Here is a 26,750-nt window from a genome sequence, read left to right as displayed (position 1 = left end):
GGTGGGGATGACACTAGGTCAACGTAAGTCAGTGCCGTAGGTGGCAAGCGAACAAAGTCGACGGAACTGAGGCGACTGGGGTGTGGTTCAGCGGGATCCAGAACAGGCAGGTCAAGGCGGAGAGTACTGGCGGAACAATCAATTAGAGCAGAATGTGCGGAGAGGAAGTCTAAGCCGAGGATGATGTCATGGGGACAGTGGGCGATGACCGTGAATAGCACGACTGTTGAGCGATCGGCGAAGGAGACGCGGGCGGCACACATACCAATTACGGGGGCTGTTCCGCCATCGGCGACACGGACAACAAGCGTCGTGGCGGGCGTGATTATTTTTTTCAGGCGGGTACGAAAGTCCGCGCTCATTACCGACAAATGCGCCCCAGTGTCTATAAGAGCAGATACAGGAACACCGTCGACTTGCACGTCAAGAAGGTTCAGATGAGTGGGCAACGTCAGTGGAGGATTTGGCGGCGTAGGGAGCAATGCAGCGTCACCTCGAGGCGCTGCATCATTCAGTTTTCCGGCTGGGAGCGGCGTCCGAAGGGAGTCGGCGAAAAGGAGCGACGGGGCTGGGGAGAGCGAGATTGTCGTCGTTGGGGTGAAGGGGAACGAGAATAGGGGCGGTTCGGCGCAGGAGAGTCAGTGGCGGCATTAACGGAGCGTGCGGCATAAGGACGAGAAGGGGCACCCGAGGGGCGATAATAGGCAGTATAAGCAGACCGGGTCGGGGAAGTCCAGCGACTTCGACAGTGCCGAGAAATGTGCCCGATGCGATGGCAGTGAAAACAAATGGGCTTGTCGTCAGCAGTGCGCCATTCAGCTGGGTTGCGGAAACGTGGTGGGTAAGACGATGCGGGACGGGGCGGAATCGAAGAAGCCGGATGGGTATCAGGGTGATGGGCCGAGCAGATGGTGTGAAGGCCCATGTTTTCGAACTCCTGGCGGACAACTGCCTGGATCAGGGAAACCGTGACCGCCGGTGCGTTGGTGGGGCTGGAGTCGAAGGCAGCCGGATAGGCGGCCTCAATCTCACGCCGAACGATCTTGGTAACATCGCCGGTGTTGTTGGGACGAGGAGCGTCGGCACAGGAAGAAGTCGCTGGGGTGTTGGGCAAACGGGCAAACTGCTGATCGATACGTCTGCTTTTAGCGAGTTCCAGGCGGCGGCACTCTTTGATAACAGCATCCACCGTCGCGACGTTGTTGAACACGAGCAAGTTGAAGGCGTCATCGGCAATGCCTTTGAGGATGTGGGATACCTTGTCTGACTCAGGCATGTGTGCATCAACTTTGCGGCATAGAGCCAAGACGTCCTGAATGTACGTGACATAGGGCTCTGTTGACGTCTGCACACGGCCGGAAAGCGCCTTCTGCGCGGCAAGTGTGGGACCGTAGGGGTTGCCGAACAAGTCTCGGAGCTTTTGCTTGAACGAATCCCAACTGGGGAGCTCCTCTTCGTGCGTCCGAAACCAAACTCGAGGTGTGCCACCGAGGTAAAAGACGACGTTGGCGAGCATGATAGTAGGGTCCCACCGGTTATTGCGGCTGACGTGTTCGTAAAGGCTGATCCATTCCTCGACGTCTTCCCCATCTTTTGCCGAGAATACGCCAGGATCACGGGGAGCGGAGAGGGTGATGTAGGTCGTCGACGTGGCAGCAGGTGTCGGAGCCGGTGGAGTCGGGTTGGCGTCGCCGGGAGCCATGAAGGTAGGCTGGACGTACCGTCCACTGCGAAGCTCCGTGACGAGGTACAGGGAACGTCCACCTCCACCAAATATGTTACGTAGGAAGACACCGACGAAAAGCTATTTACAAGTATATTTACAAGGCAATACGCCGCAGTTGACCAAGAGGCAACAGCCCGCGCTAGCTTCCAAACGTCGTCTTCGTCTTCTTCCTTCTCGGCTCTTCGTCATTGGGAATACTATCCCGTAGCAATATATTATGGGAATGCAGAGGGCTAAATAACAATAAAGAAAACGCGGCCTCTAGCAGCAGCCTTCGCACGCGCTGGGAAGCCGCGCTGCTCAGCCCCGCCCTCGAAGATCAATTATGGGCCGTCCAGCGGGTCGAGGATGCCGCCAGGACCCAAGAACTCCTGGCCGTCACCTAGGCGGGGCCTTTGTCCCTCCCCACCAAGTTGCAGGGCACACAATAAAGTTCTTTCCTCCTCCTCCTCCTCCTCCGAAGTCAGTAAGGTTTCCAGCCTTGTGGTAAACTGAATTCCGGGGCTTTACATGCCAAAGCCGCGAGTTCATCACGCGGCAAATTTTGGCCACCGGGTATACTTAACGTGCCTCTAATGCACGGGACACGGGCGTATTTGCATTTCGCCCCCATCAAAATGCCGAAGCCAGGATTTGATTCCGCGGCCTCGTGCTCAGCAGCGCAACGCCATTGCCGGTAAGCTACCGCGGCAGGTTGTCTCGTGGTTTTAGAGCGCAGCCCTCCGCGCCGCTGCTCGCGCGTTCGTCGTCGTCTTCCACAGCTGGCTCCGATGCCGCTCATCATGATACCCTCTGCCCCTCCTTCTGCGAAGCCACTGACGGTACTGGCCCACTACCAGTCGGTGCGATTATGTATATGTATATATGCGTGTTAGTCTGTGTGCGTATTATGCGAAGTGGAGTCCAGTGAGTCATCTTCTAGTTCAGTGCCCGGTGGGCTAGACCTGCCGGTCCCGACGTGGGACTAGCGGGGTGCGCGACGAGTTCGCGTCCTCGCCGGACCTGCAATAAGGTTTATTCACTCACTCACTCACTCACTCACTCACTCACTCACTCACTCACTCACTCACTCTATCACTCACTCACTCACTCACTCACTCACTCACTCACTCTATCACTCACTCACTCACTCACTCACTCATCTTCTAGTGAAACGAAAGCATAATGGGGCGTTGTCAGATATAGTTACTTCTTGTTTTCCAACAGTTTCGGAAGTGAAACTTCCTTCATCAGGGCCATTTTGGCGGATATTGTTGTTATGGCCGGAACAAAAAAAAAAGTGGCGTGAAGAAGCACTGCGCAGGAAACGAGAGGAAGATGAAGTGGCAGAAGCTCGAAGACGACGACTAGCTTTGTATTGAAATGTACATTTAAGTCAGCATGGCGCTTCAGTTGCAGAGATTTTCCTCGCTCTGCCCCAAGAGAATTTTTTTTCTCTTTCATTTCCCCATGGAAGTGAAAGACGACCACGAGGGAGCCCGCCGCGTGAGATGAGAAGATCACGCGCATCGTTTCAGGACGTTCGTTGCTTGCTCCACCAGCCCGCTTGAGCTGAGGACAACCGCTGCACAAAGCCGCAGAACAAGGAAGGACAAACGGTGAGCGGGAATCTCGACGCAGTTACATGGCTATATGGAGTCCTCATCACATCTAACATTGTTGCGCAGAGAGAATGCAGTGCGCGGATGTGTAGCTGCAACCGTGACCTTGCTCTGCTGTAGTCTGCCTTTCCCCAGTTGATTTCTCTGGTTTCGTAACGAGCTCTTAACGAACAAGCTCACTATATTTTTTTATTGGTAAGCTACTTCTTTATTAGTATATACTGGTTTATCTCACTTTGCCTGTTATGACATAGCTTTTAATGTTGCTTGTCGCGTTTTATGTCATTCGAACCTCTGCCACCGTGTTTAGCGGAGTTCTAACGCGGTAGCGCTAAGGGCCCCGCGTCGCGGAAAATCCGACGTCAGCGTCCCGCGTCGACCGTCGTCTCGGCAAGAATCATTTCCAGCCACGCATACCCAACCACGCTGGCCCTCTGTGTAGCGCAAAGAAGTTGCTGAATAATTGAATTTCTCAAAGTAAAATATGTCAGAAAAATTGTAAACTTCAACTTAAACAAAACCTACAGACCTGATAGCGTCAGATAGTAATTTAAATATACGAGAAAACATAATTCTGTTACGTGGAAACTCTAACACATATCCGTTTTGCAGTGTTTCTACCATTCATAGACCTGCCACGGCGTCCGAGATTTGCACGCGCCAGCGCGCGGAAATCTCGGAGGCCACGGTACGGCGCGCCCGGTTACTTGCAACTAAAGCCCCTTGATGTTTGAAAGTAGCGACACTCTCCTCCTCACGGCGCTTTCCTCCTCGATTCTCCTCGCCCGCCGGCTGCGCACGGCACGCTATTCCTCCTTGGCTACCGCGGACGGGCCGCAGGATTCTATGGAGGCGTGTTATTTTGGGCCAGTTGGGCGCCCCAGTGGGGTTGAAAATTTTGAGAAATGCTAAGAGCACCATCGATAATGCTAGAGGCAACATTTATGACGAGGTTGGTTTTTTCCTAAAGCCGTATGAACGGAGCATACCGATGTAAAAGGAGCTTTAGAGGCGAGTTCTATACTCCAGACAATTTTTCTGCCGCATGATGAGATGCTTTATTTCGTGCGTCTGATATAGTATTGCTTGTGACACATCCCTTTGTGTGTGGCTTATTAAGCGAAAGCCTTAGACCTCTGTATCAAGGTGCCGTTGTGGCCTACAGAAAATATCACGTGACCGAAGGAAGGCGGGAAGCTAACCAAAGCATGTGCAGCCTCGCATAGGAGATGATTAATGATTAGCAAAGTAATGATTGATTAGGACTGGATTAAGATGAATTCGGGTGTACTAAGGAGGGTTAAGGTGGATTAAAGTTGATGAAAGTGGATTACGGTGCATAAAGGAGGACAAGGTTGGATTAAGTTCGATGAAGGTGGGTTAGGGTGGATGAAGATGTGTTGAGGTGCATTAAGGACGATTATAGTGGATTAGGGTGGATTAAAGTGCATGAAGAAGGATGAGGATGGATTAGAAGGATTAAGGTGCATTAAGGAGGATTATGGTGGGCTAAAGTGAATTAAAGTGAATGAAGGAGGATAAGGGTGGACTAAAGTAGATGAATATGGATTAAGGTGAATTAAGGACGATTATAGCGGATTAGGGTGGATTAAAGTGGATGAGGAAGTAGTAGCGTTGGTTAAGGAGGATTAAAGTGCATTAAGGAGAGTTAGAGCAGATTAAGGTCGATGACGTTGGATTAGGGTTCATTAAGGCGGACTCTCGTGGATTATGGTGGATTAAAGTGAATGAAGGAGGATTAAGATCGATGAATGTGGATTCGGTGGATTAATGTGCATTAGGGGGATTATGGTAGACTAATCGGGCTTAATACTCAATGAGCCCTTATTCACCTTAGTCCACCCTAATCCACTTTAATGCTCCTTCATACACCTTAATCCAGCTTAATACTCCCAATCCACCTTAATACAACCTAATCAATCTACATGGCCCCTAATGCACCTTACCTACCATATACGTTCTTAATCCTCCTTTATCAACCGCGATCCATTAAAATCCGTCTTAATCCTCCATCATCCACCTTAATCCTGCTTAATAGTCCCAATCTACCTTAATACACCCTAATCCACCTCTATCAAACCTAATCCAGCTCTATGGTCCCTAATCCACCTTAATCGGTCTTAATTCTCCTTTAGCAACCATAATTCACCTTAATCCACATTAATCGGCCTTAATCCTCCTCCACCCACCTTAATCATTATTCATGCATCTTAATCCTTCTTAAGGCACTCTAATACACCTTAATCTTCTTTAATACACGCTAATCATTAATCCTCCCTAATCCATTTTATGTCAATCACTAGTGATTCATTAATTAACTTGGGCAATCATTCTCTTATGCAGGCGCGGACATGATTTGGGTCACCTCTGGCCTTCCTTGGGTCACGTGATACCTCCAGTTTACAAGGCGACCTTGAAACAGGGATCTCAAGCCTTTCGCCTTAAAACTTCAAAAAAACTCAATGTTGACTAGCTAACGCTCATCACCTGCAATAACACGGGTATACTTGCCACTAATTTTTTCAGGGCGCAAAGCACAATCTATAAGGCTGCACTTCCGAGTGAATAACAACAGTTCGCGACGTGTGATGGGAATATTAAGCATACTGAGGACAACCGCAACATAAACGCTGGTGAGCGTTTATGAGCGTGGTGAGCGTGGTGGGCGTGGTGAGCGGAAGAATGAAAAAAAAATGCAGCAATACGGGATGCTTTGCTACGAGCTATAAGAAAGACGCCTCAGCTCGCAAACAACGCTGTTCTTTGTCGGAACAAAGTTCTTTCGGCCATTGTCATGCAGCCACTGCTTCCTGCGCAAGCCGTCACGCTTTCCTTGTGGTATCATAAAAACGGCATAACCATCTTCAGGCTTCTTGCTGCAGTTATATGCGCAACAGCCCGGCATAGCGCTAGCACATATAGCAGGAAACACGGCGTAAAACGTTCGCTACACTGTAAAAAAAATTTTCCTTACTTTACAGAAAATTTGCTGGTAATTTGTGACCGAACACTCTTCCGTAAATTAAGAACGGTCATTTCCGTAGAACGGACAACTGTAAAAAAAGAGACTGTAATACAAGATACGAGTGCTTCTGTATCTAGAAAACGGAAGACTCTGTATTCTGAATCTGTACTATAACCGTTAAAGTACGGTGCTTCTCGTATTCAGAAAACGGAACACACCGTATGCTGAATCTGTGCTATAACCGTTAAAAAACAGGTGCTTGCCGTATTCAGAAAACGAAAGACTCCGTATACTAAATCTGTACTATATCCGTTAAAGTACAGGCGCTTCCCGTATTTTATCTTGCAGAGCATATCCATTCGAAGAATGTGCCATCGGGCACAAAATTGCCCAGGACGTGCGAGAGTCGACCGAATTTCATTGGTGTGCTATTTGCTGGGATCAGCCGTGCCACCATCTGCGTTCGGAATGTGCATACGTGACCCACTGTTTTCAGCGGTCTTGAGCAGAAATGCAATTTGGTCAACGCTCGCACTTCCAGGGTACTTTTGTCCACGATAGTACATCTCCTTTAATGCAAATGTCATGAAGGCAGCTCATAGTCAAAGCAGCAGGTCACCATTGAGAAAATTGTCTTGCCAACACACTGACATGGCTGCAGAGATAAAACACTTTGCACTTTGTGATATGAATGCACTGCATAGCATATATACAAAAAGGTGCAACATTTCAGTCCTCAGGTTCTTAGATCACAGAAGCAACTTTATTTTCTTCAATCACTCGTCTTGCACTTCTTCCTGGTGAAAGTTGTTCTTGACTCCAAACACTTGCAAGGATAAACTTGCTGCTGTTAGGAGAAACAAATAGTATTCGTGAATATCCATCCTAAAGAAAGCGGCAAAAAAGTTTAATCACAGAACACGACAAAGCAGTAACTTCTGTGTTAGAAAAACATGTAAGTAGATCAACATTGCTGGCACAAGGGATGTTGCTGTAGCCAACATTTCGACATAGGTGCTTGTCATTAGGGTAGCAAATGTTTTCCTTGGCTGTGTTGTGGGATTGTGCATATCTCACTGGCCCCTAGCCTCATTGGGGGAGAAGTAACTGGTGCATATAATAGGTCAAGAGAAGCCAAAGTGTTAAAATAAAGGAAGGAAGGGTGTGCTTAGCAGTGGTGATTGTGATGGAGCGGGTATGAGCAATGCTGTCAGTACTTGCCAAGAGTAGGGGTGACCAAAACAGAAAACGATGTACACATGTATGCAGTCATTATTCCAGTAGAACCAATATTCCCAGAAGACAAAATAGGTATCAAGATAAACAGTTTGCACTTTTGGAAAAGGAAAACGAAGAATTAAGGAAAATAAATTTTGTATCAAGATGCATCTGGTTAAGATCACTGCAAATGGTAAGTGAAGGCACATTATGAATATATATTTTGTTGAAAGCCGATGAAGAAAATACATATTAACCAAATATTAAAAAATAGGGACATTAAAATTAAACTGGATATGATCATAAAACAGTAAAGAACAGCCTGTGGAAAAAAATTGGATGGCTAATATAACCAGGTGCAAGATTGCAAAACGTCGAGTGCTGTTTATATTCATGCTGCTGTTGACGGCTTCAAGTTTCTGTCTTCCTGTGGAACCTTTGTCTTACTTGAACAAGGAAATGGGTCATTTTTTAAACAAGCCAGTTCAAATGCAGTTCAAAGCTTCAGCCGTGTTATAATGAAAGAAAATATTATGGTCAGTTCTCCTGCTCATCTTGAAACTTATTGTGCGCAACAAACAGGGACGAAGAATAGAAGAAACACAATGTTAAGCGCTCGTCCTTGTGTTTCTTCTATTCTTCGTCCCTGTTTGTTGCGCACAATAAGTTTCAAGATGAATTTGTTCCAACTAGGCCGACTCGCAGTCTTGCTTCAGTTCTCCTGGGTGTGCTTTCATTCACCAGTTATTTCCACCGGTGTAAGTTCAAAATATAATGGTCTAAATGGGCCTTAGCTCCTGGCAAACCATTAGCTGGTCTTTTTTTCAACACAGATGCCTGCATATTATATGTGTTGGCAGGAGTGCTAGCGAACTACATTATACTTGTTGCCACAACCAAAGTGAAACTTGGTAACAGTGATTGAAAAAAAAAACAGCATTCCACAATACTGATTCAAGTCATCTGGAAAAGTTGCTTAAGTTAACGTACGCCCCCTACTCGACCAGACACAATTATTCACCACACTGACTCTCATGGTGTCAACCATGCTATTACAACACTAGGCATCAAGTGAGGAGAATTAGGGGATAAGAGGGCACAATGCTTTTTGTTAGAACATCAAATGTGCTTTACATAAATGCTACATTCCAACTAACAAAGGAGCAACCGGTTTGTGAGATAGTGACCAATGCATACGAAAGCTAATGACATTCTGTGCAGCAGAATGTTGACGATGAGGTGTTATGCGCACAAGTGTACTCTTTCACACAAAATGACATCCTGCACTCAAACCTTGTGCCAATATTAGAGTTTGAAAAACACCGTAGTGGAAAGCAAAGAGTGCTAAATTTGTTGAAAATTACTAAAAATTATTCGATTATTCATTATCCTTACTGTTCGTTAAAGATTCACAGATTGTTCCCTATGGGTGCTGTAAACAGGCACCCTGCTTTTACAGTGGTAGCAACAATGATCTGTGGCACAGACAAGAATAAATGCTCATGAAGTTTATGCAAGAGTATATCCTACAAATTACACCCCATTTCACATTCCAATATGGTAGAAGAGGAAGACGAAAAAAACTACTTTCTGGTGGAGGATGCATACCCCAGAATAGAAGAAACAAGTGTACCCTAACCATTGCTGCTGCCGATGCCTGTGCACTAGCAGTTACATATAATATGGCAGTTACAATTATTTTTCCACAAGCACTGCAAGCTGCGGCCAGTTTACCAGTACACAGCTGTAACAAATTTAGGGCAAGCTAAAGCTCTTTAATGGATTTATCTCATATGACACAATTGGAATGCAATATTCTGCAAATAAGTGAAGCGCGATGTGCCATCCCGTACAATGAAACACCTTTGAAGAATCTGAATCACCACCTGCACTCTTAGGCAAAGTTACACCCTTTGGAGTGCCCCTTCTGCCACACAACAATAATCGTTATTTGCCTTGATGCGTTTCGTTTCTTGAAGACGCCACGCCCGCTACTTTGTTGTCGAGAATGCTATCATGCTGATAACGCACATGCCGTTCGTTACTGGAAAGCACAGGGCTCGCAGCGTTAAAGAAAGAAAATGCATAAAGGCAGATGACAATTATCATTGTGTGGAAGAAGGGGCACTTCAAAGGGTGTAACTCTGCCTAAGAATGTGAGCCGTGACGAGGGAAAAGAGTGTGTTCTGTGTAAAGTAGTGCACCTGTATAACCTAAAGCTTTGGAGAATGCATTTAGTATGAGCTGGGAAGGTTCCTAATTTTAATTGCACACAGTGAAAACCTCCATGCAGTTTTGCAAAATGCAAACCCCCTACCTTATTGTTGTTCAAACGTAATGACACGTAGGGCCATAACATGTACATTATGGGTTTCGTTCCCAAACAATCAAAGTGAATAGCACCACCCTAAGTGTTATGTGCCTTCTTGTTAGTGTCGAATGCTGCGATCGGCAGAGAAACGGATTTCTGGAGCAATATAAAGTATTAGGTACTGTGATCTCAGTTCTTTCACTGCTGTTAAGGCATTATTGGGTCCTAAAGTAAAGAAACGAGGAATAAATACATGCATATTTTACGCTACAACCCTCATAAGTATTTAGTAGTCTGGATTATAAAGGATTCCAGATTTACAATGCAGGACAGATTTTATTCCACTGAAAGAATGGCATCATGCCAATGATTCTGCATTGGGTGCTATATTTATTTGTATTTAGTTCAGTTGGAATGTGTGTGTATCGTCAGCGATATCGCTTGACATGTTTTATATTGATTGTTTTCTATATTTAGGCAAATTCGTATTCGCAAGTAACCTTGTATGACACCAAGAACTTGCTTAGCAGGAGTATTTCTAACATTTGCAAGATATGAGGCTCTTTTATTTATTTATTTATTTATTTATTGTCATACTCTCAAGGCCCGGAGGCATTACAGAGAGGAGTGGTGATTACTGCAAACAAATTCATTAACAATATTCTTGAAGTTGGTGGCTTCAGAAATGGCAGTGATGGAGGCAGGGAGGCGGTTCCAGTCATTCGTCGTTCTCGGTATAAAGGAATCAAAATAAACGTTGGTGCGACAAGTTGGAACTTGAACCTTAAAACGATGATCCGTGCGTGACGATATGTATGATGGCGGGGAGATTAGTTCATCCTTAAGTGTTTCGTTAGAGTAATAAATCTTGTGAAAAAGGCATAGGCGAAAGTACTTACGACGTAACTCTAGGTTAGGCAAGTCAAGGGTTAGTTTCATTGATGAGACACTTGCATGACGAGAATAATTCGAAAGAATAAAACGAGCAGCTCGGTTTTGAATGGATTCGATGGTGTTTTTTAACTTTAGAGTAGAAGGGTCGAAAATGGAGCATGCGTATCTCAGCCTGGGGTACACGCCGCCCCCTAATCTCATCAGCAAGTTTCTGGAACTCATCTACGAGGTTTCTTATGATGAATGTAAAGTTGCTTGAATGGGGGAAATAGGGAATTTATAACAGGTGAATTATGCAGCATAAGAATGATGTCAGCAAGAAGCAAGCATCAAGAACTATACAATGAAGACTATAAAATGCAAGAATTATTTGGGATGATTTAAAATTCTGGCATTGGAACGAAATGTCTTTCAATCTATATATAAACTCTGATTATTCACTCTACTACCACTGCCTTCATTAGAAACATTCATAATCATTATCGTATCTATGCCACATCATCATAGCTAATATTCAAGCCTTCATAAGCTGCTTTTTTTACTGCTAATTCTCTGTGGGAAAGAGGTGTCCGTATGAAGACCATATCATATACTTATTACCCGTTTTTAGATAAATGATAAGGGAAAAACTTCACACCAAAAATGCATTGAGCTTGAGCAAGTTCTGCGTTTGATGCTGTTGATTCTTTTTTCCCTTTGCCATCATTGACCTACCTGGTTAGCTAAGTAGACAGAAAAGCTGCAGGAGAAAGGTGGGGGTGCCAAACCAGACTTGTGCCCCAGGGGACCTTTTCACGGTCACTGGAGGAACTGCCTGTGGCCTCGGCATCTTCCTTGAGGGCCACGGCCATGTCTAAGAAACCTTGTCTCCACAGTCTGCACAAAGAAAGATAATTTGCTGAGCTAAGTCTTTTTCTTAAAAGAACCCATTTAAGTTGTATTCGTGGCTTTGCACCACAAAACTGACACATGACTGGCCACTCAAGACACTTTTTGTGTATTCGCAGGCTTATTCCTTGGAAAAACACTTTTATGTAGCACACAATGAGTAACAGTAACAAAAAAGTGTATCAGGAGGCTTTCATATTGCTCTACAACTTTTCATTGACACATTTCATTTAATTATTTGAGATATTTATAACTAATTAAGAATTATGTAATTAGGCAGAATGCACAATATAATCAGAGTATCTCCAGGCGATGGCAAACATTACCTTCATTTTGTCTAGTTACATCGCATTTACATATTTCTAAATCTTGGCGCATGATAGTTAAGACACCCTGTAGATCAAAAAACAATATTAAAATTCTCATAATCATCTCTTGCGTGTTATTGGTGGCTATGGCTGCTTCAAGTTATTCTTTCAGTATGGCACAAGCAGTTTTGAAGTGAAATTGTTTTGCATCGAGGGCATGTAATCTAGGCAATCAAGCAAAAGGTCAAGTTGTGTTCACTATTCAGATGTTTAACTAAGAAGCTGCAGGAAAAGGAAACAAGACACAACACCTAATAAACAATGCAAAATTTGAAAATTTAAACTGAACAAGAAACCAGTTTTTGAAAACACAGAAAAAAAGCCAGCAGCTTACATCGAATACACCCTTGCTATGTACTCCAAGTGAAGTTGTTACCGCAATGCTTGGGCACCATATGAACGTAACAATCAACAACTTCGAGCAGAATATTAACACCACTAAATGAACTGGCCTTTGAAGATTCTTGATCTGAAATCCTCAACGACTTGTTCTGGCGTGTAATCTGTCAAGCTCAATCTGTATTCTCAAAAGCTGGCTCTCGGCCATAATTTCTCTAAACGCAACATCAGCTTAAATCTCAAGATAGGGTTGACCTGTAAATAAAGTGGATAATGCATGGCAAACATCATGAACTCTCTTACATGTTAACCAGAGGGTTCACTCATGCAGCCATGAAATTGTGATGCAGACACGATATATTGAAGCTGGTTTTGTGAAGTGTTTCATGCTTCCAAGGCTTCTTCAGTTGTGAAAGCTGTCTCCGTTAGCTAAATAAGCGATGAGAATAAAAAAAGAACTTCAACATGCTCACAATATGTTGGCCATTTGCAAGTAAACAGCAGCCTTTTTGGGCACCCAGGTTGCCTGGTGCAAATCTACTATGCCACAGTCCTTGCGTTACCCAGTACCAGCCACTTTAAAATGCAATGTGTTCAGAACCCTTTCCCTCTGTTTGTCTGCTTTGGAAACAGTTTAACATGTGTTCAGTAGGCGTCGAGAAAGGGGACAGAAAACACTGTGCACCACTGATTTCTAACATGTTTCGCTGGATGCAGCACACTGCACCGGATGCAGGTGAAGCCAGTGGAAATGCGATGTCATGCAGTCGCTTGTCCTGGAAGCAGGGCATATGGTGGACTAACTAGTGCGTGCGATCAGATAATATTGCTGCCGAAAAACTTTTCTTTGTGGTTTTTCACATTTTAGGAGGTCTCTACATGTCTGGTAAGCACTTTTATGACAATCTGAACCCGTATACGATAGTGTTCTCTTACATCAAGTTTTTTCTGATTTACCAGTGTTTCCATTGCACACCACTTATGTTAGCGACACTGTAGACACTACAATGGAAAAATTCTGGACACCTCGAAACACTGCTTGGGTAGTTTATGGCACATCAGGCAGGCATGTTAGGGGAAGAAATGCTACACACCCGTGCAACAAAGTGCTGCCGCAAAGTTGTCAAGCACCAACTTTCGGGACAAGGCCGGCTTCAGTCGAGGGCGCTCGATGTGCTGTTCATCCCCTGTAGTAGAGATCAGTGGCGTGGACCCTTTTATACTGGCTGTCTTTTCTGGTCGGAACCTTGGCAACAGCTTCCACCATACTTTTTTTGAACCTGCAACATGTGCAGAGAAAGTCACATCACTGTGCGTTGATTGTATGGCTTTATTGTGCTACACATTCTATCAAATCATTAAAAAATACAGTTCACACATTTTTACTTCTGTATATAGACAGTCTAGTTGCTATACACGCGAAACATTACCATTCCTCTGACAGAATGCAACAATAGAAGCGTACACTGTAAAGCTACACTAAAATTTAAATTGATGTGACACCGTATGAGCATACAGTATGCTTACTGTATGCTTTAGCCCTGTGTCAAGTAAAAGTTAATTGTCAATCATTTATGGTGTATTTCTACTTATTCTGGGTCATCAAACTGTACAATCAATGTTCCAAGTTTACACAATGTTGGCTTTTGATTGCCTATGTGATCCGTTTCCTACTTACGCATGCAGTAATCCCACTGTATTAAGGAAAAAGAGAATAGGAAATGCCGTGATAATCTTCTACATCTGATGAGGGCAGGAGCAATGACCAATAGCATGTGGTTGAAGCTACATAAATACTTAGTTTTCACACAGCTTAATTATTCAGCAAGTAATAAAGAGCTATCCTGTGTACCTCTGCATGACCAATAAAATCTGACTACTTGACACTGCACTAAGGCTGCCGCTTGGTACTGTTCGGCAGTTCAGCTTTGGTTTTCTGATATACAGAACTGTTTAGGTACCAGTAGTTTACTTTGCGAAAAAATGGAGCTTGGAGCACTGGTCATTTGCACATAAATAATGCGACAGCAAATATAACACAAGGATAGGAATATGGGTCTCTTGGAAAAAGTACATACACATTATGATTATAATGTGATGTGATGCCACAATGAAACAGAAAGCAACGCATAGAAGTGGACGGCGCTTCCATGCCACCAAGGTTATTGGACAGACAGTACTTCAGAAGTGCCCGCAACACAATGTGTTGGCGGGCTAGTTGGTGTGAATCCATAAATACTTTGTTAAGCGCAAAACAATGGACACAAGAAAGACGACCAGCACAAGGCGCTACACTCAACTGACATCACTTTATTGCGTCGCTCCTTTATAAATAGTAGAATCTAGAAGAACATCCGCAGTGAGCACCATGTGCAGAGACCACCAACAACCAATCACAAGAGCGTACTCATGCGACGGGATCCAAAAAACCATATTGAGCACTGCACAAGGTTAAAGAAGGCACACTAATGCACTGTGGCCCCAATGACTGTATGAAGAAAGCTTCCGATAACTCTCAGGCGGTGGTATCACAGCACTTTTTCAAAATCGTAGTATCACGAAACATGGCTTTGCACTTCCATATTTTACAATGTTGAGCCGAATGGGAACCTGTACCTGTTGGTATGGATCGCTTAGGTTCGCAATGTTTCGTGATGCTACGATTTTGAAAAAAGAGCCGTGATACCACCGCCAGAGAGTTATCGGAAGTTTTCTTCATACAGTCATTGGGGTCACAGTGCATTAGTGTGCTTTCTTTAACCTTGTAAAGTGCTCAATATGTTTTTTTTTTATTCTGTCGCATGAGTGTGCTTTTTTGATCAGATGTTGGTGGTTCCTGCACATGATGTTCACAGCAAATGTTCTTCTAGATTCTACTGTCTACAAAGGAGGGACGCAATAAAGTGATGTCAGTTGAGAGTAGCGCCTTGTTCTGTCGTTTTTCTTGTGTCCGTTGTTTTGTGCTAAAAAAGCAATGATGTATTCCTTGTGTGTGTTTGAAGACAGCTCCACACGCAGTAGCGTATCCAGTATTGCTGCCCAGTGGTTTAGCTCGCCGCAGTTTGAAGTGCCACAACACATAAGGAGAGAAACCTGCATTATAGTCTTGTTGCAAACAAGAATATAACGTGAAGTGCATTCTGAGGCCAGAAACTATAAAAAAAAATTTCATGATGCACTGCTGTGCAAGGTTTTATAGCAAAGTCAAATACATTTAGTGTAAATATGACACTATGATGGTGCACAATGGTGGTAATCTGTAATAATATAAAAGGTGCCTTAATGTTACAACAAAAGCTGACATTACTTAATAATAGCCCTGTAAAATTTAGCATGCAGGGGCACCGCTTGGTTAAACAATAGTGATGTATTGTCTATGTACACAAGTATTACCCACGCATTTCTGCCATTGTCTAAATGGCATAAATGAATGGGTAATACTTGTATACATAGATATTACATCTCTATTGTTTAACCAAGTGGGTAAACTATGTCTGCCTGACACAAGACTAGAATTAAACCATAAATTATATATAGTCACCCTAACAGTAACACCTCATTTGAACTTCACAGTAAGTAGACGCCTGTTGATGCCAGCCTCCCCCAATGCTAAACTGTGCTGCATGCTCTACAGAGAAATTATAGTGGTATCACTCAACTCTGAAGCAATTCAGGACTGCAGCACTGTAGAAGACATCTACAAATGTCCCATTTCATGTATAACAGCCTGAATTGCTTGCACATCTTACCAAGTGCAAATTAAAATTTCTTTTTGTTTAGCATTTTTGCCTGCTAGACCACAATCCAATGTCATCAATATATTAACATATTACCTCAAAGAACCTAATTTGGCTTATAGATTAACACCTTTGCATACTGCCACAGCTGCACTCTGTCATATGCGTTGCAATCATAAAGGAGTGCTGGTCCACCAGCACTCCAATGTCACTAACAGTGATCACCTACACAGCTAAGTAAACGGTCATGATTCAGGTGGCAAATAGCTATGAGAAAAAAAAATCCACTCACCTTGAGAGCTATAATACTGCAATAACTTGAGAGAGATGGACCCATTGCAGGCAGCAGACCTCTTCTCAGCTCCAGCACAACAGCAACTTGCCTTTCAGTAAAAGAAAAGGATTGATTAGTAATGATAAGTTACCTTGTTTTTGCTGAGTATCAATACAATCTGACTTTCATGCATATCCTCTCTCCGCTTTAGTAATACAACTGAATTATTCGTCAAATAAAAGAGTCTATGATGATACCATTCGCTTCTCTTGTATGTCCAAATTTTTTCGCACTGATACCCCGTTTACTGCTTGCTTAGTGGCACGAATGCCTTGACTGCCCAGACATCATTCGAAGGAACACGTCTTGCTGTACCGCAAACGGTGCAGCAAGACGTTTTTTTCTGGTCACAATTAAAACGTGCACCCAAGCAAGAAAGTAACGATCACAGGTAGTGAGCGACTGCTATTGCCTCGAACGTTTATTTCCGTATTTTAACAGAAGATCGTGTATCGGATACAGTATGCTCTCAAGCCAATACAAGCGTCAATACAAGAGCTCAACTGAACTCAGTTTTATTCTACGCTTTTAACGCGAGTGAACAAAAGGTTAGAAGTACCTCACGGAAATTGCGATCGAGCCAAACGCGCTACGACTGGAATCGATCTGAAAAGATAGGTTGATCCCTTTCCCCATTCATGCGTAATTTTTGCCCTAAGTCGTTGCATAGTGGTCTTTTGAAACAATATTTCTGTTCGCGACACCGGCTTACCACACATCATTTTAACACCTACGTTATGCAAACCAAATAAGATTAAAATGGGCTTACCTCATGAGCAAGTTACGAGCGCGCGTAGACTGTTGAACACCCGTTGAGAGCATTGCAAGCAGGCTATCCGTGTCCAAGCGCATACGTGCACCCAAACACAGGACAACTTCTTCGATGCCGCAGCGAGCAAAGTTTTGTACACGAAGTGAAAGACATCCAGCGCAAATATCTCCGCGCGATGACGGCAAATAACGAGCGCACAAGCGTGCACAACACAGCAACAAATTCGGAACTTTGCCAATTCGAACGTGCCGAGTCCCAAGCAGCGTAACCATCCATCGTTTCTGTTCTTCGCTCCCGATGCGTCAATCTCTCTTCCTTGGGGTCTTGCTCCACCCTTGAGTACAAATCAAGAGATATTTACGGCGAATTAACAACATTTACAACACGACTCGAAAAATGCCGGCTGACTACACATGTGCATCTCCGTCTGCCACTCCTAACTGACGCGCAGCGCGCGCTGCCCCCTGGTGCCGTACTCTGAGCGCGGAGAACCGAACAGAATCGGTTTCGTTTTCGCATTTGTGCTCTAGTTACTGGAACTGCAATATAATTGCTTGACAATTAATTGAATTCTAAAAGAGGAGAACGCTTTCTCTCCCACAAGTTAGTGCGTTTTATACAAAGGGAGAGAGAATTCAAAAGGCAGAAAGGCAGGGAGGTCAACCAAAGCATTCGCTACTGGCGATAGCAAACCCCTGTGCTACAATGAAGTGCAAAGCAGTGCACTGCGATGCGTCCATAAGCTCGAGTACAGTGATAATTTGGGCGGGTTGGTGCATGTAATGAACGGGTAAATAATGAGTTGTGTCATAACATTACCCATGCATAAAGCACGTGGAACTAATGGTGTTGCATTCTAGGTCAAAAAGAAATAACGCTTGAATCGTTACATCTCGACACTGGGCATTCTTTTTTTCCGAAATATTTTTTTCTTCTTTTTGACAGTATACACAGTGCTAGCACGGTAATAGGTCCTTCATCTTCAGTCACCTTCCAGTAGTTTACATACATGTCGGTGCATGTTCGCGTTCTTTATTCTACCGTACAAGAACGAGCGCGCTTACCGGTCTTGTTTCAAGATGAAGCGCCAAATGTTTGCGATTACATCTTACCGCAAGAATTAACACATGAACAGTGAAGATTATGCGTAATCGATTTGTCTCAATGAATGGGCAGTTATTGTAGGAGACGAGATATTTTGTAAATATCATGGGAATGAGTTCAACCAACTACATTGCAGTTCAGCAGTGCCCTTTGACACTTGGGTTAATTGCTTGCCGCAGTCGAAAATTTCCTCCGACCGTTGTACTTGGATCTATAGGCCGCCAGTCCCCTTCGAGACCATTTATTGCCAAATGTAAACGCAGTTACGGTCATTATACCACTCCCTGCGTTTCGGTACTGATTTAGAGTGCGCACAATTTTTGGCGTATAGAGCACCAATGTCATTCCCAGTGCACCAGCACCTGAGTGCCGCAAGCTTGTTTACGTATGCACGTATGTCCCCGGCTCTTCATTCACTTAAACATATATGCTGCGTTATTAACTACAAAGCGCTTAATTTGAGAACATTGCGAGAACACGCATATATTTGCGCATATGATCAGCGTTACTAAGCCCATATGCGCGGCAAACTGCGACCGGAATAGAAGATGCGTATATATATTTATACGATCTGTTATTGCAGCTTTTGGTAGAAGGCTAGCTCTCACATTTTGTACGCAACTTCATAATGCGTACAGTTTGCGTGTTCAATAAAGTATTGTTAGCTGAAACTTTATGAGTACGAGCGCTCATTCAGACAGCTTAAATTTTCTCACAATATACGGATGTTCTCATAACAAAAATACGGAATTCTCTCTGTTTCGTCCAAAACAGTGTATAGCCGTTATATGATTACAGTGAAAATGCCCGTAAAGCTGAATACGGAGAGCACTTTCCGTATATTAACGGCAGATTTTGCCGTATTTTTGAAATATGACATACTTTCCGTATTTTTATCTGCAGTTCTCCGTATAATGACAGAAATCCCCCGTAAAATTACGGAAATTTTTTACAGTGTACGCCGAGCTAAAGCGCCGAGCCAGCCGTGCTGAGGAGGAAAATGGCGCGAACGAAAAAGAAAAATACAAGCAAAACTCAAGATCCGCGCGTTTCCAAGGGCAACGGCAGGGAGACCAATCGTCGTGCATAAAAACGGGGGCAAAATTGGTTACCGCGGGGGGAACGCACAAGGGGCGAGGAGGAGGCGAGGAGGTCGCGCGGCGGCGGCAGAGTTCAAAGAGTGTCGCTACTTTCAAATCATCAAGGGACTTTACTTGCAACAATTCCAAATGGTGCTCGCCTCAGCCGCATCGTGGCCCACGCAAGAGGCCGCGTTTCTACCAGAAAGCTCGCCTTCGTGCATAGAGTTCGCCGCCAGCGTTTCCCTGTAAACATTACGGTAACATAAGGTGCCGTTGCCGGGAAACGTGAGTAGCAGTCAGGGATGTATCAATGCTATAGCGTTCCACTCTTAAAGGCGAAGCTTAACCGTCCTCCAAATTTCTTTTCAACGGTGAGCATGCAAGTTTATGTAGCCGCTGCGCCTCATTGGGCTCTCAGGCACTTTCAAGTGCTCTATGACCGCTTTTCGTCTGTGGGACCCTCAAGGTCTGTAGTTCGAAAATAGACTTCACTCATATTTTTGCAGTGGCCGAAATATCTGTCTTACGTTCTTTAGTGGGTTAATGGGAACCCCACACGCGTGTGGTGTATGCCAACTGCTGCAGCGCTGTTACTAACAGAAATGCAGGCCTTCATTTAATCAAGCGCAATGTCAGGCTCAAATTACTGAAGATCGCATCTTCCGCCTCTTTGACAGAGTTTGTATTTGTTATCAAAAGTGGTCGCGTATTGTGAAAGGCGCTGGTATAAAGTTTTTGTTGACAATTTTAATTGTCTTTTTATTCTTTACTTTTGGAACCACGTAGGTTAGCTTGTTATCGTAGTGCCTGAAAACATTTATGGTCAGGTATGAAACGCAGGCAGTCGGAACGTTTGCAATACTAATTGATATAAATGTCCGTTGGGCTGCAATCTCCAAATTAACCGTTTATCAATTGCATGCGAATATTTTCGCGAGTTACACGGACGCCGTTTGTCTTTTTCCCCTTTCTAGGTGACATATCCGCGGCAAGCAGTCACGCCAACTTGCGAGCCAAGTGGCACTGTAGGGTTGGCTTCCCCCAACCATGGACGATCAGTCGAAGCAGTCCGACCGCCCGCGCCGAAGCTCCTCGGAAGCTGGAATATCAGGTGACAAAGGGGACAAAACAGCTCCACTTCCTTCGGCACCGGCAAAGTCTCTCGCTCTTTCTGCAACAACCGAGAAGCACAGGGCGGGACACCCATTGCTCGCGGACAGCAGCGGGCCTCCGCCTACAGCCAATGGAATCCCTGCTGCAAGTCAGGTTCCGACAGTAGAGCCTCCCGATCCAGCAGGCGTACGCCAGTCGGCGGCAGGTGCTAAAGATGGAGCCAAACGGCCCGTAGACACTGGTACCCCAGTTTCGGCCACGACAGCGCAAAGTCAAACAGGGCGACGCCGCCGAAAGAAGCACTCTTCGCGTAAGTCGAGGAAGGTTACGGAAGCAGAACCCGATTCAACTTCGCGCCGAGAGAAGAAGCGTCGCTCTGAAGAGCGCAAATCCAAGGCGGCCGCCGCCGAAGCTAGCGCTGTCGCCGCTAACGAAAAGCGACAGCCTGGCGCAGTTGCAACACTCACCGCCGCAGACGCTCAAGGCAACACGGGCGAGCAACCGGCAGCAGCGCAAACCGCCCAAGACTCACAAACTGCTGACGTTGGCGGTGACAACGAAGATCAGCAGAAGGAAGGAAGCGAAAGTTCCGATACGCGGCTGAACGACCGCGCTCGAGAGTCAGCAAGCCACGCAGGTAGCCCGTGCGATGCCGCCAAACCAGGCACTGTCGGTGCCGAACAAACGACTGTAGAAGCGTCCGAAGGCCGTAGAGAAAGCGTAGCTTGCGCTAGAACGGAGAGCAACAAGACAGGCAAATCTCGCGGCGCAGTGACGATGTGTTCGCCTACCTTAACAGCACAGCCACCTTACGCCAAGTGGAGGCGTGGCAGTGGAGCAGCAAAAGCGTCTGATGCCAACGAGGGAACTGCCTTCGAACGCCACGGCAAGAGAAAGTTGTCTACGCACTCTTACACTTCGCTCCAGGAGCTGGTAAGTGGAATGCCATCAAAATATTACTTATACAAGGGCACTGCGTTTTGCGGGGGAATGTAGGCAAGCCGTACACAGTGAAAATGAAAACACGTGCGTCCCGTGATTACATCCCAGCTGAGTATCAATCTGACTACACAAGGTCTATATAAATAACACGTTTTTTTCGCTTGATTATTATCATCGCCATGACGGTCTAAATAACGTGTTTATTTTCGTGGTTATTCCCATCACCATGACAAACCTTTGAAAACACACACGCACAGGAGTTCACAGGAGTTCACAGAAAGACGGAGGCTTGGGATCAACAGTGGTTGAGCAAGGAACGTCGCTTCAGTCTGCAGCTAACGCTTCAGCCAGGGGACTTGTATTAACCAGGTGTTGTCGAAACGTTGTCTACAGCGACACTTCTTGTTCAACCATTGTTTTAACTGACGCGCGCACATGAACGTACGCACCAATGTGGGGCATACCTGCTTCGAAGCAGAACCATTAGCACTGTTCTCATAGTCGCTTCACGCCCACGACAAAAGCTGAAACTCGGCAAAAGCGTGATAGGGCTCTGTCGCTCGCTTTCTCGACCTCTCGCAGGCTACTTCGTTGAAGACCTACACGACGCCGGCGCGATTGGTCACGTTCGGCCAGCGGTCCAATCCGGAGTCTCAGAATTTCGATAACGAGACGAAGTACCTGCCGTTCCTGCTCCTGTTCGCGGTCGTGTTCGTGTCCATCGTGGCGCTCCTCTTGTGGTTCATGGGCGGCACGTTCCAGCACGCCGCGCAGGGCGTCTGCGCGTCCCCCGCGTGCGCCGAACTGGCGGCGGCGTTCGACGGCGTGCTCAACTACAGCGTAGACCCGTGCGACGACTTGGACGCGTTCGTCTGTTCCAAGGGTCTGCGCCGGGGACACGGAGCCAGAGGCGGAGGCCGCGGTGCGCAGAGCGTCGTCGAGCAGGTCATCCAGGACTACGAGCTGCAGATGGTCAAGCTGTTCGTTGACGGGGACACCGCTTTCGCGGCGTCCAGGCAAGTTGGTCGGTCGCGACAAGAATTTACGTCTAAAGGCTGTCTCATGTGCAGTGGTACGCGTGGAACGAACGAAATCATTGATTTTAAAGCGGAAGCTTTACTAACCGCGTCGAGCCGAGTTTCGCCATCGCCAGCAATTTGACCTGCATTTGACCGCAGCTGCGGTAGCCTTGATACTGCATCACGTGACTCGCCGCGCCGGGCCAAAGCCACCCAGAAAACGGCTTTGGACGAGCTCCGCCGCCGGCTTGGCGCATGCGCTTTCCGCAGCTGGGTCGCGGCCTGACCGCGTGACTCGCCGCTAAAGCCCCTTGATGTTCGAAAGTAGCGACACTCTCCTCCTCACGGCGCTTTCCTCCTCGATTCTCCTCGCCCGCCGGCTGCGCACGGCACGCTATTCCTCCTTGGCTACCGCGGACGGGCCGCAGGATTCTATGGAGGCGTGTTATTTTGGGCCAGTTGCGCGCCCCAGTGGGGTTGAAAATTTTGAGAAATGCGAACAGCAGCATCGATAATGCTAGAGGCAACATTTATGACGAGGTTGGTTTTTTCCTAAAGCCGTATGAACGGGGTATACCGACGTAAAAGGAGCTTTTGAGGCGAGTTCTATACTCCAGACAATTTTTCTGCCGCATGATGAGATGCTTTATTTCGTGCGTCTGATATAGTATTGCTTGTGACACATCCCTTTGTGTGTGGCTTATTAAGCGGAAGCCTTAGACCTCTGTATCAAGGTCCCGTTGTGGGCTACAGAAAATATCACGTGACCGAAGGAAGGCGGGAAGCGAACCAAAGCATGTGCAGCCGCGCATAAGAGATGATTAATGATTAGCAAAGTAATGATTGATTAAGATTGGATTAAGATGAATTCGGGTGTATTAAGGAGGGTTAAGGTGGATTAAAGTTGATGAAAGTGGATTACGGTGCATAAAGGAGGACAAGGTTGGATTAAGTTCGATGAAGGTGGGTTAGGGTGGATGAAGATGTGTTGAGGTGCATCAAGGACGATTATAGTGGATTAGGGTGGATTAAAGTGCATGAAGAAGGATGAGGATGGATTAGGAAGGATTAAGGTGCATTAAGGAGGATTATGGTGGGCTAAAGTGAATTAAAGTGAATGAAGGAGGATAAGGGTGGACTAAAGTAGATGAATGTGGATTAAGGAGAATTAAGGACGATTATAGCGGATTAGGGTGGATTATAGTGGATGAGGAAGTAGTAGCGTTGGTTAAGGAGGATTAAACTGCATTAAGGAGAGTTAGAGCAGATTAAGGTCGATGACGTTGGATTAGGGTTCATTAAGGCGGACTCTCGTGGATTATGGTGGATTAAAGTGAATGAAGGAGGATTAAGGTCGATGAATGTGGATTCGGTGGATTAATGTGCATTATGGGGATTATGGTAGATTAATCGGGCTTAATACTCAATGAACCCTTATTCACCTTAGTCCATCCTAATCCACCTTAATGCTCCTTCATCCACCTTAATCCAGCTTAATACTCACAATCCACCTTAATACAACCTAATCAATCTACATCGCTCCTAATGCACCTTACCTACCATATACGTTCTTAATCTTCCTTTATCAACCGCGATCCATTATAATCCGTCTTAATCCTCCATCATCCACCTTAATCCTGCTTAATAGTCCCAATCTACCTTAATACACCCTAATCCACCTCTATCAAACCTAATCCAGCTCTATGGTCCCTAATCCACCTTAATCGGTCTTAATCCTCCTTTAGCAACCATAATTCGCCTTAATCCACATTAATCGGCCTTAATCCTCCTCCACCCACCTAAATCCTTATTCATGTATCTTAATCCTTCTTAAGGCACTCTAATACACCTTAATCTTCTTTAATACACGCTAATCATTAATCCTCCCTAATCCATTTTATGTCAATCACTAATGATTCATTAATTAACTTGGGCAATCATTCTCTTACGCAGGCGCGGACATGATTTGGGTCACCTCTGGCCTTCCTTGGGTCACGTGATACCTCCAGTTTACAAGGCGACCTTGAAACAGAGATCTCAAGGCTTTCGCCTTAAAACTTCAAGAAAACTCAATGTTGACTAGCTAACGCTCATCACCTGCAATAACACGGGTATACTTGCCACTAATTTTTTCAGGGCGCAAAGCACAATCTATAAGGCTGCACTTCCGAGTGAATAACAACAGTTCGCGACGTGTGAGGGGAATATTAAGCATACTGAGGACAACCGCAACATAAACGCTGGTGAGCGTTTATGAGCGTGGTGAGCGTGGTGGGCGTGGTGAGCGGAAGAATGAAAAAAAAATGCAGCAATACGGGATGCTTTGCTACGAGCTATAAGAAAGACGCCTCAGCTCGCAAACAACGCTGTTCTTTGTCGGAACAAAGTTCTTTCGGCCATTGTCATGCAGCCACTGCTTCCTGCGCAAGCCATCACGCTTTCCTTGTGGTATCATAAAAACGGCATAACCATATTCAGGCTCCTTGCTGCAGTTATATGCGCAACAGCCCGGCATAGACGAGGCAACCTAAAGTTTGCCCGCGCGGCACCAGCGCCGAATGCTCCCCTAGCGGACCAATGGAAGTTTGGAGGGTCGTCGCTGCGCTGGCGCGCGCCCGTGTTCTGTACGGCGGGAGCGCTCGTGCGCGTGGTTTTTGCGATGCCGAGTGCGACCTCATCAGCCAGGAAAGGTGGCACGCAATACTGATGTGTTGTTGATTGCCACAGCAGCCTCGAAAACACGAAAGGTCCTACGCCGCCCGTGAAGTTCTACAGATTTCCTGGGAAGTGGGACGATAAGGACAGACGACAAGCATGGATAACTGCAGTGCGCGGCCGAGTCGAGTAAGTCTCATACTTTCGCATTCGCGTGTAATATCTTGAAAGCGGAATAGTCATATGCCTGTTTTTAGTGCACGGCCGTTTGTTTAGTCGTGTCGCGTTGTTGAATTGTGGTGGCATCCGCCGTTTGTTAGCGGTAAATGCAGGCGTGTTGCGCCGCTAAGCTCTACGACGCGTGCTCGATTCCCAGCCACGGCGGCCGCATTTCGATAGGGGCAAAATGCAAGAACACCCTTGTTACCGTGTGCTTTGATTTTTGTGCACGTTAAAGAACCCCCAGAGCTTAAAATTATTCCTGAGACTCCCCATTACAGCGGGCTTCATATTGATTTCGTGGTTTTGGCACGGTTTTGGCACTTGGAACCTCCGAATTTATTTGATTGCACTGTGCCTTCCCTCGCGATTGGCATGGACGAGCTCAAGAGAGTTATTTCTTTTTTCCAAACGCTGCAACTTAAATTACTAGTTGTGCAGGTAACGAAAGGGGCCGCGCGCTACTTGTGTGTGGTATCAGACCGTATTTAATGCAAGCCGCGGTCGTCGCGTGCGTCGGGAAGCGGCAGATCGGAAAGCAGCCGCTCGAGACGTGCGCGTTATGTTTGTTGTTTCCCCATGCTTTCTAAGTATCTAAGTGTGCAAGTATCGTAACTTGTAGTGGTAGCACTCTTGTAGAATAATATATGCACACAATCACAGGAACGTTACTTTTGCAAACATATTATTGGGAGTAATTTAATCCCCACAACAAATAGGCACACATACTGTTTCACTCATATGCGATGCAGATGGAAGCGGCGCCAAACAGACCAATGGCAATCACAACAGTCTTCTCAGCAGTCAGCACCACTGGGACATGTGCTTTCCTACTGCAGCGACGCAGCTCTTGAGCAGCGGCAAGACACGTGTGAAACAGACTCCAGAACAAGCCTTTGTGAAGTGACGGAACCATCAAGAAGCAGCCCAATGGATCTGCAGTCACCGAGTAGTATGACAACAGAAGTTTCTGCTGCCAGTGTGACTTATGTTGTAATTGAAATAAAAGTGGCTAAATTTCTGAACATGGTGCGTACCTCTAACTCGACGTCGTCTACGATCTTGTCGGACACCTGTGACACGCACTTGGCTTTCACTATCACATCACCGTCCACAATTAGTTCAACGCCGTACACGTTCGGAAGCAGACGCTCCCCTATCGTGAGGTTGCCGCCACGAAAAAAAGCTGTCGGCGTCGGCAGCCTTCTTGAAACCGCACGGCAATCTTTGCATGGCTGTTGCGCAAGCAGGCGATCTGCCGCCGTCGAAAACGGAGCGCCGTGAGCACGAGCAGCGAAGAAAAGCGCGGACAACACAATGTAAACAAAGCGGAGACTGCGCCACGGCGCGACCGCCCGGCTTGACGCTTCCACATTGGGGGCGCTGTCAAGAGGCGCAGTAGCGCCGCCTGGCCATGGTTTTCTTGTCTATAGCGCTAGCAC

The 26,750-nt window shown here is 45.9% G+C and overlaps 1 protein-coding gene and 2 long non-coding RNA genes across 7 annotated transcripts in view; 2 read left to right on the top strand and 1 right to left on the bottom strand.

Annotated features, from left to right (window-relative positions):
* The first annotated feature begins 3,148 nt into the window (after positions 1 to 3,148).
* LOC135901815 (neprilysin-2-like) overlaps positions 3,149 to 26,750 on the top strand; it is a 71,432-nt gene continuing 47,830 nt past the window's right edge. For 2 of the 5 annotated variants that reach the window (XM_065431660.1, XM_065431658.1), the window contains exons 1-3: positions 3,150 to 3,324; positions 20,335 to 21,406; positions 21,998 to 22,431. In XM_065431660.1, coding sequence (XP_065287732.1) covers positions 20,408 to 21,406; positions 21,998 to 22,431 — 1,433 coding nt within the window. In that variant the 5' untranslated portion in view covers positions 3,150 to 3,324; positions 20,335 to 20,407. Of the gene's footprint in view, positions 3,325 to 20,334; positions 21,407 to 21,997; positions 22,432 to 26,750 lie in introns of all 5 variants that reach the window. The other 3 variants (XM_065431659.1, XM_065431656.1, XM_065431657.1) reach the window with 3 other exon arrangements.
* Positions 13,479 to 17,308, bottom strand: LOC135901854 (uncharacterized). Its single transcript, XR_010564293.2, has 3 exons — positions 17,172 to 17,308; positions 16,361 to 16,451; positions 13,479 to 13,611 (listed from the first exon to the last, which is right to left on the bottom strand). It is a non-coding gene; the product is annotated as an uncharacterized lncRNA (long non-coding RNA).
* On the top strand, positions 24,955 to 26,333 carry LOC135901853 (uncharacterized). The gene is made up of 2 exons (XR_010564292.1): positions 24,955 to 25,278; positions 26,061 to 26,333. It is a non-coding gene; the product is annotated as an uncharacterized lncRNA (long non-coding RNA).

The sequence above is a fragment of the Dermacentor albipictus genome, chromosome 2 (genome assembly GCF_038994185.2).
Source record: "Dermacentor albipictus isolate Rhodes 1998 colony chromosome 2, USDA_Dalb.pri_finalv2, whole genome shotgun sequence".
NCBI classification, from domain to species: Eukaryota; Metazoa; Arthropoda; class Arachnida; order Ixodida; family Ixodidae; genus Dermacentor; species Dermacentor albipictus.
Note: the sequence above shows the minus strand (reverse complement) of the source record. Positions and strands in the feature narration are given on the sequence as shown.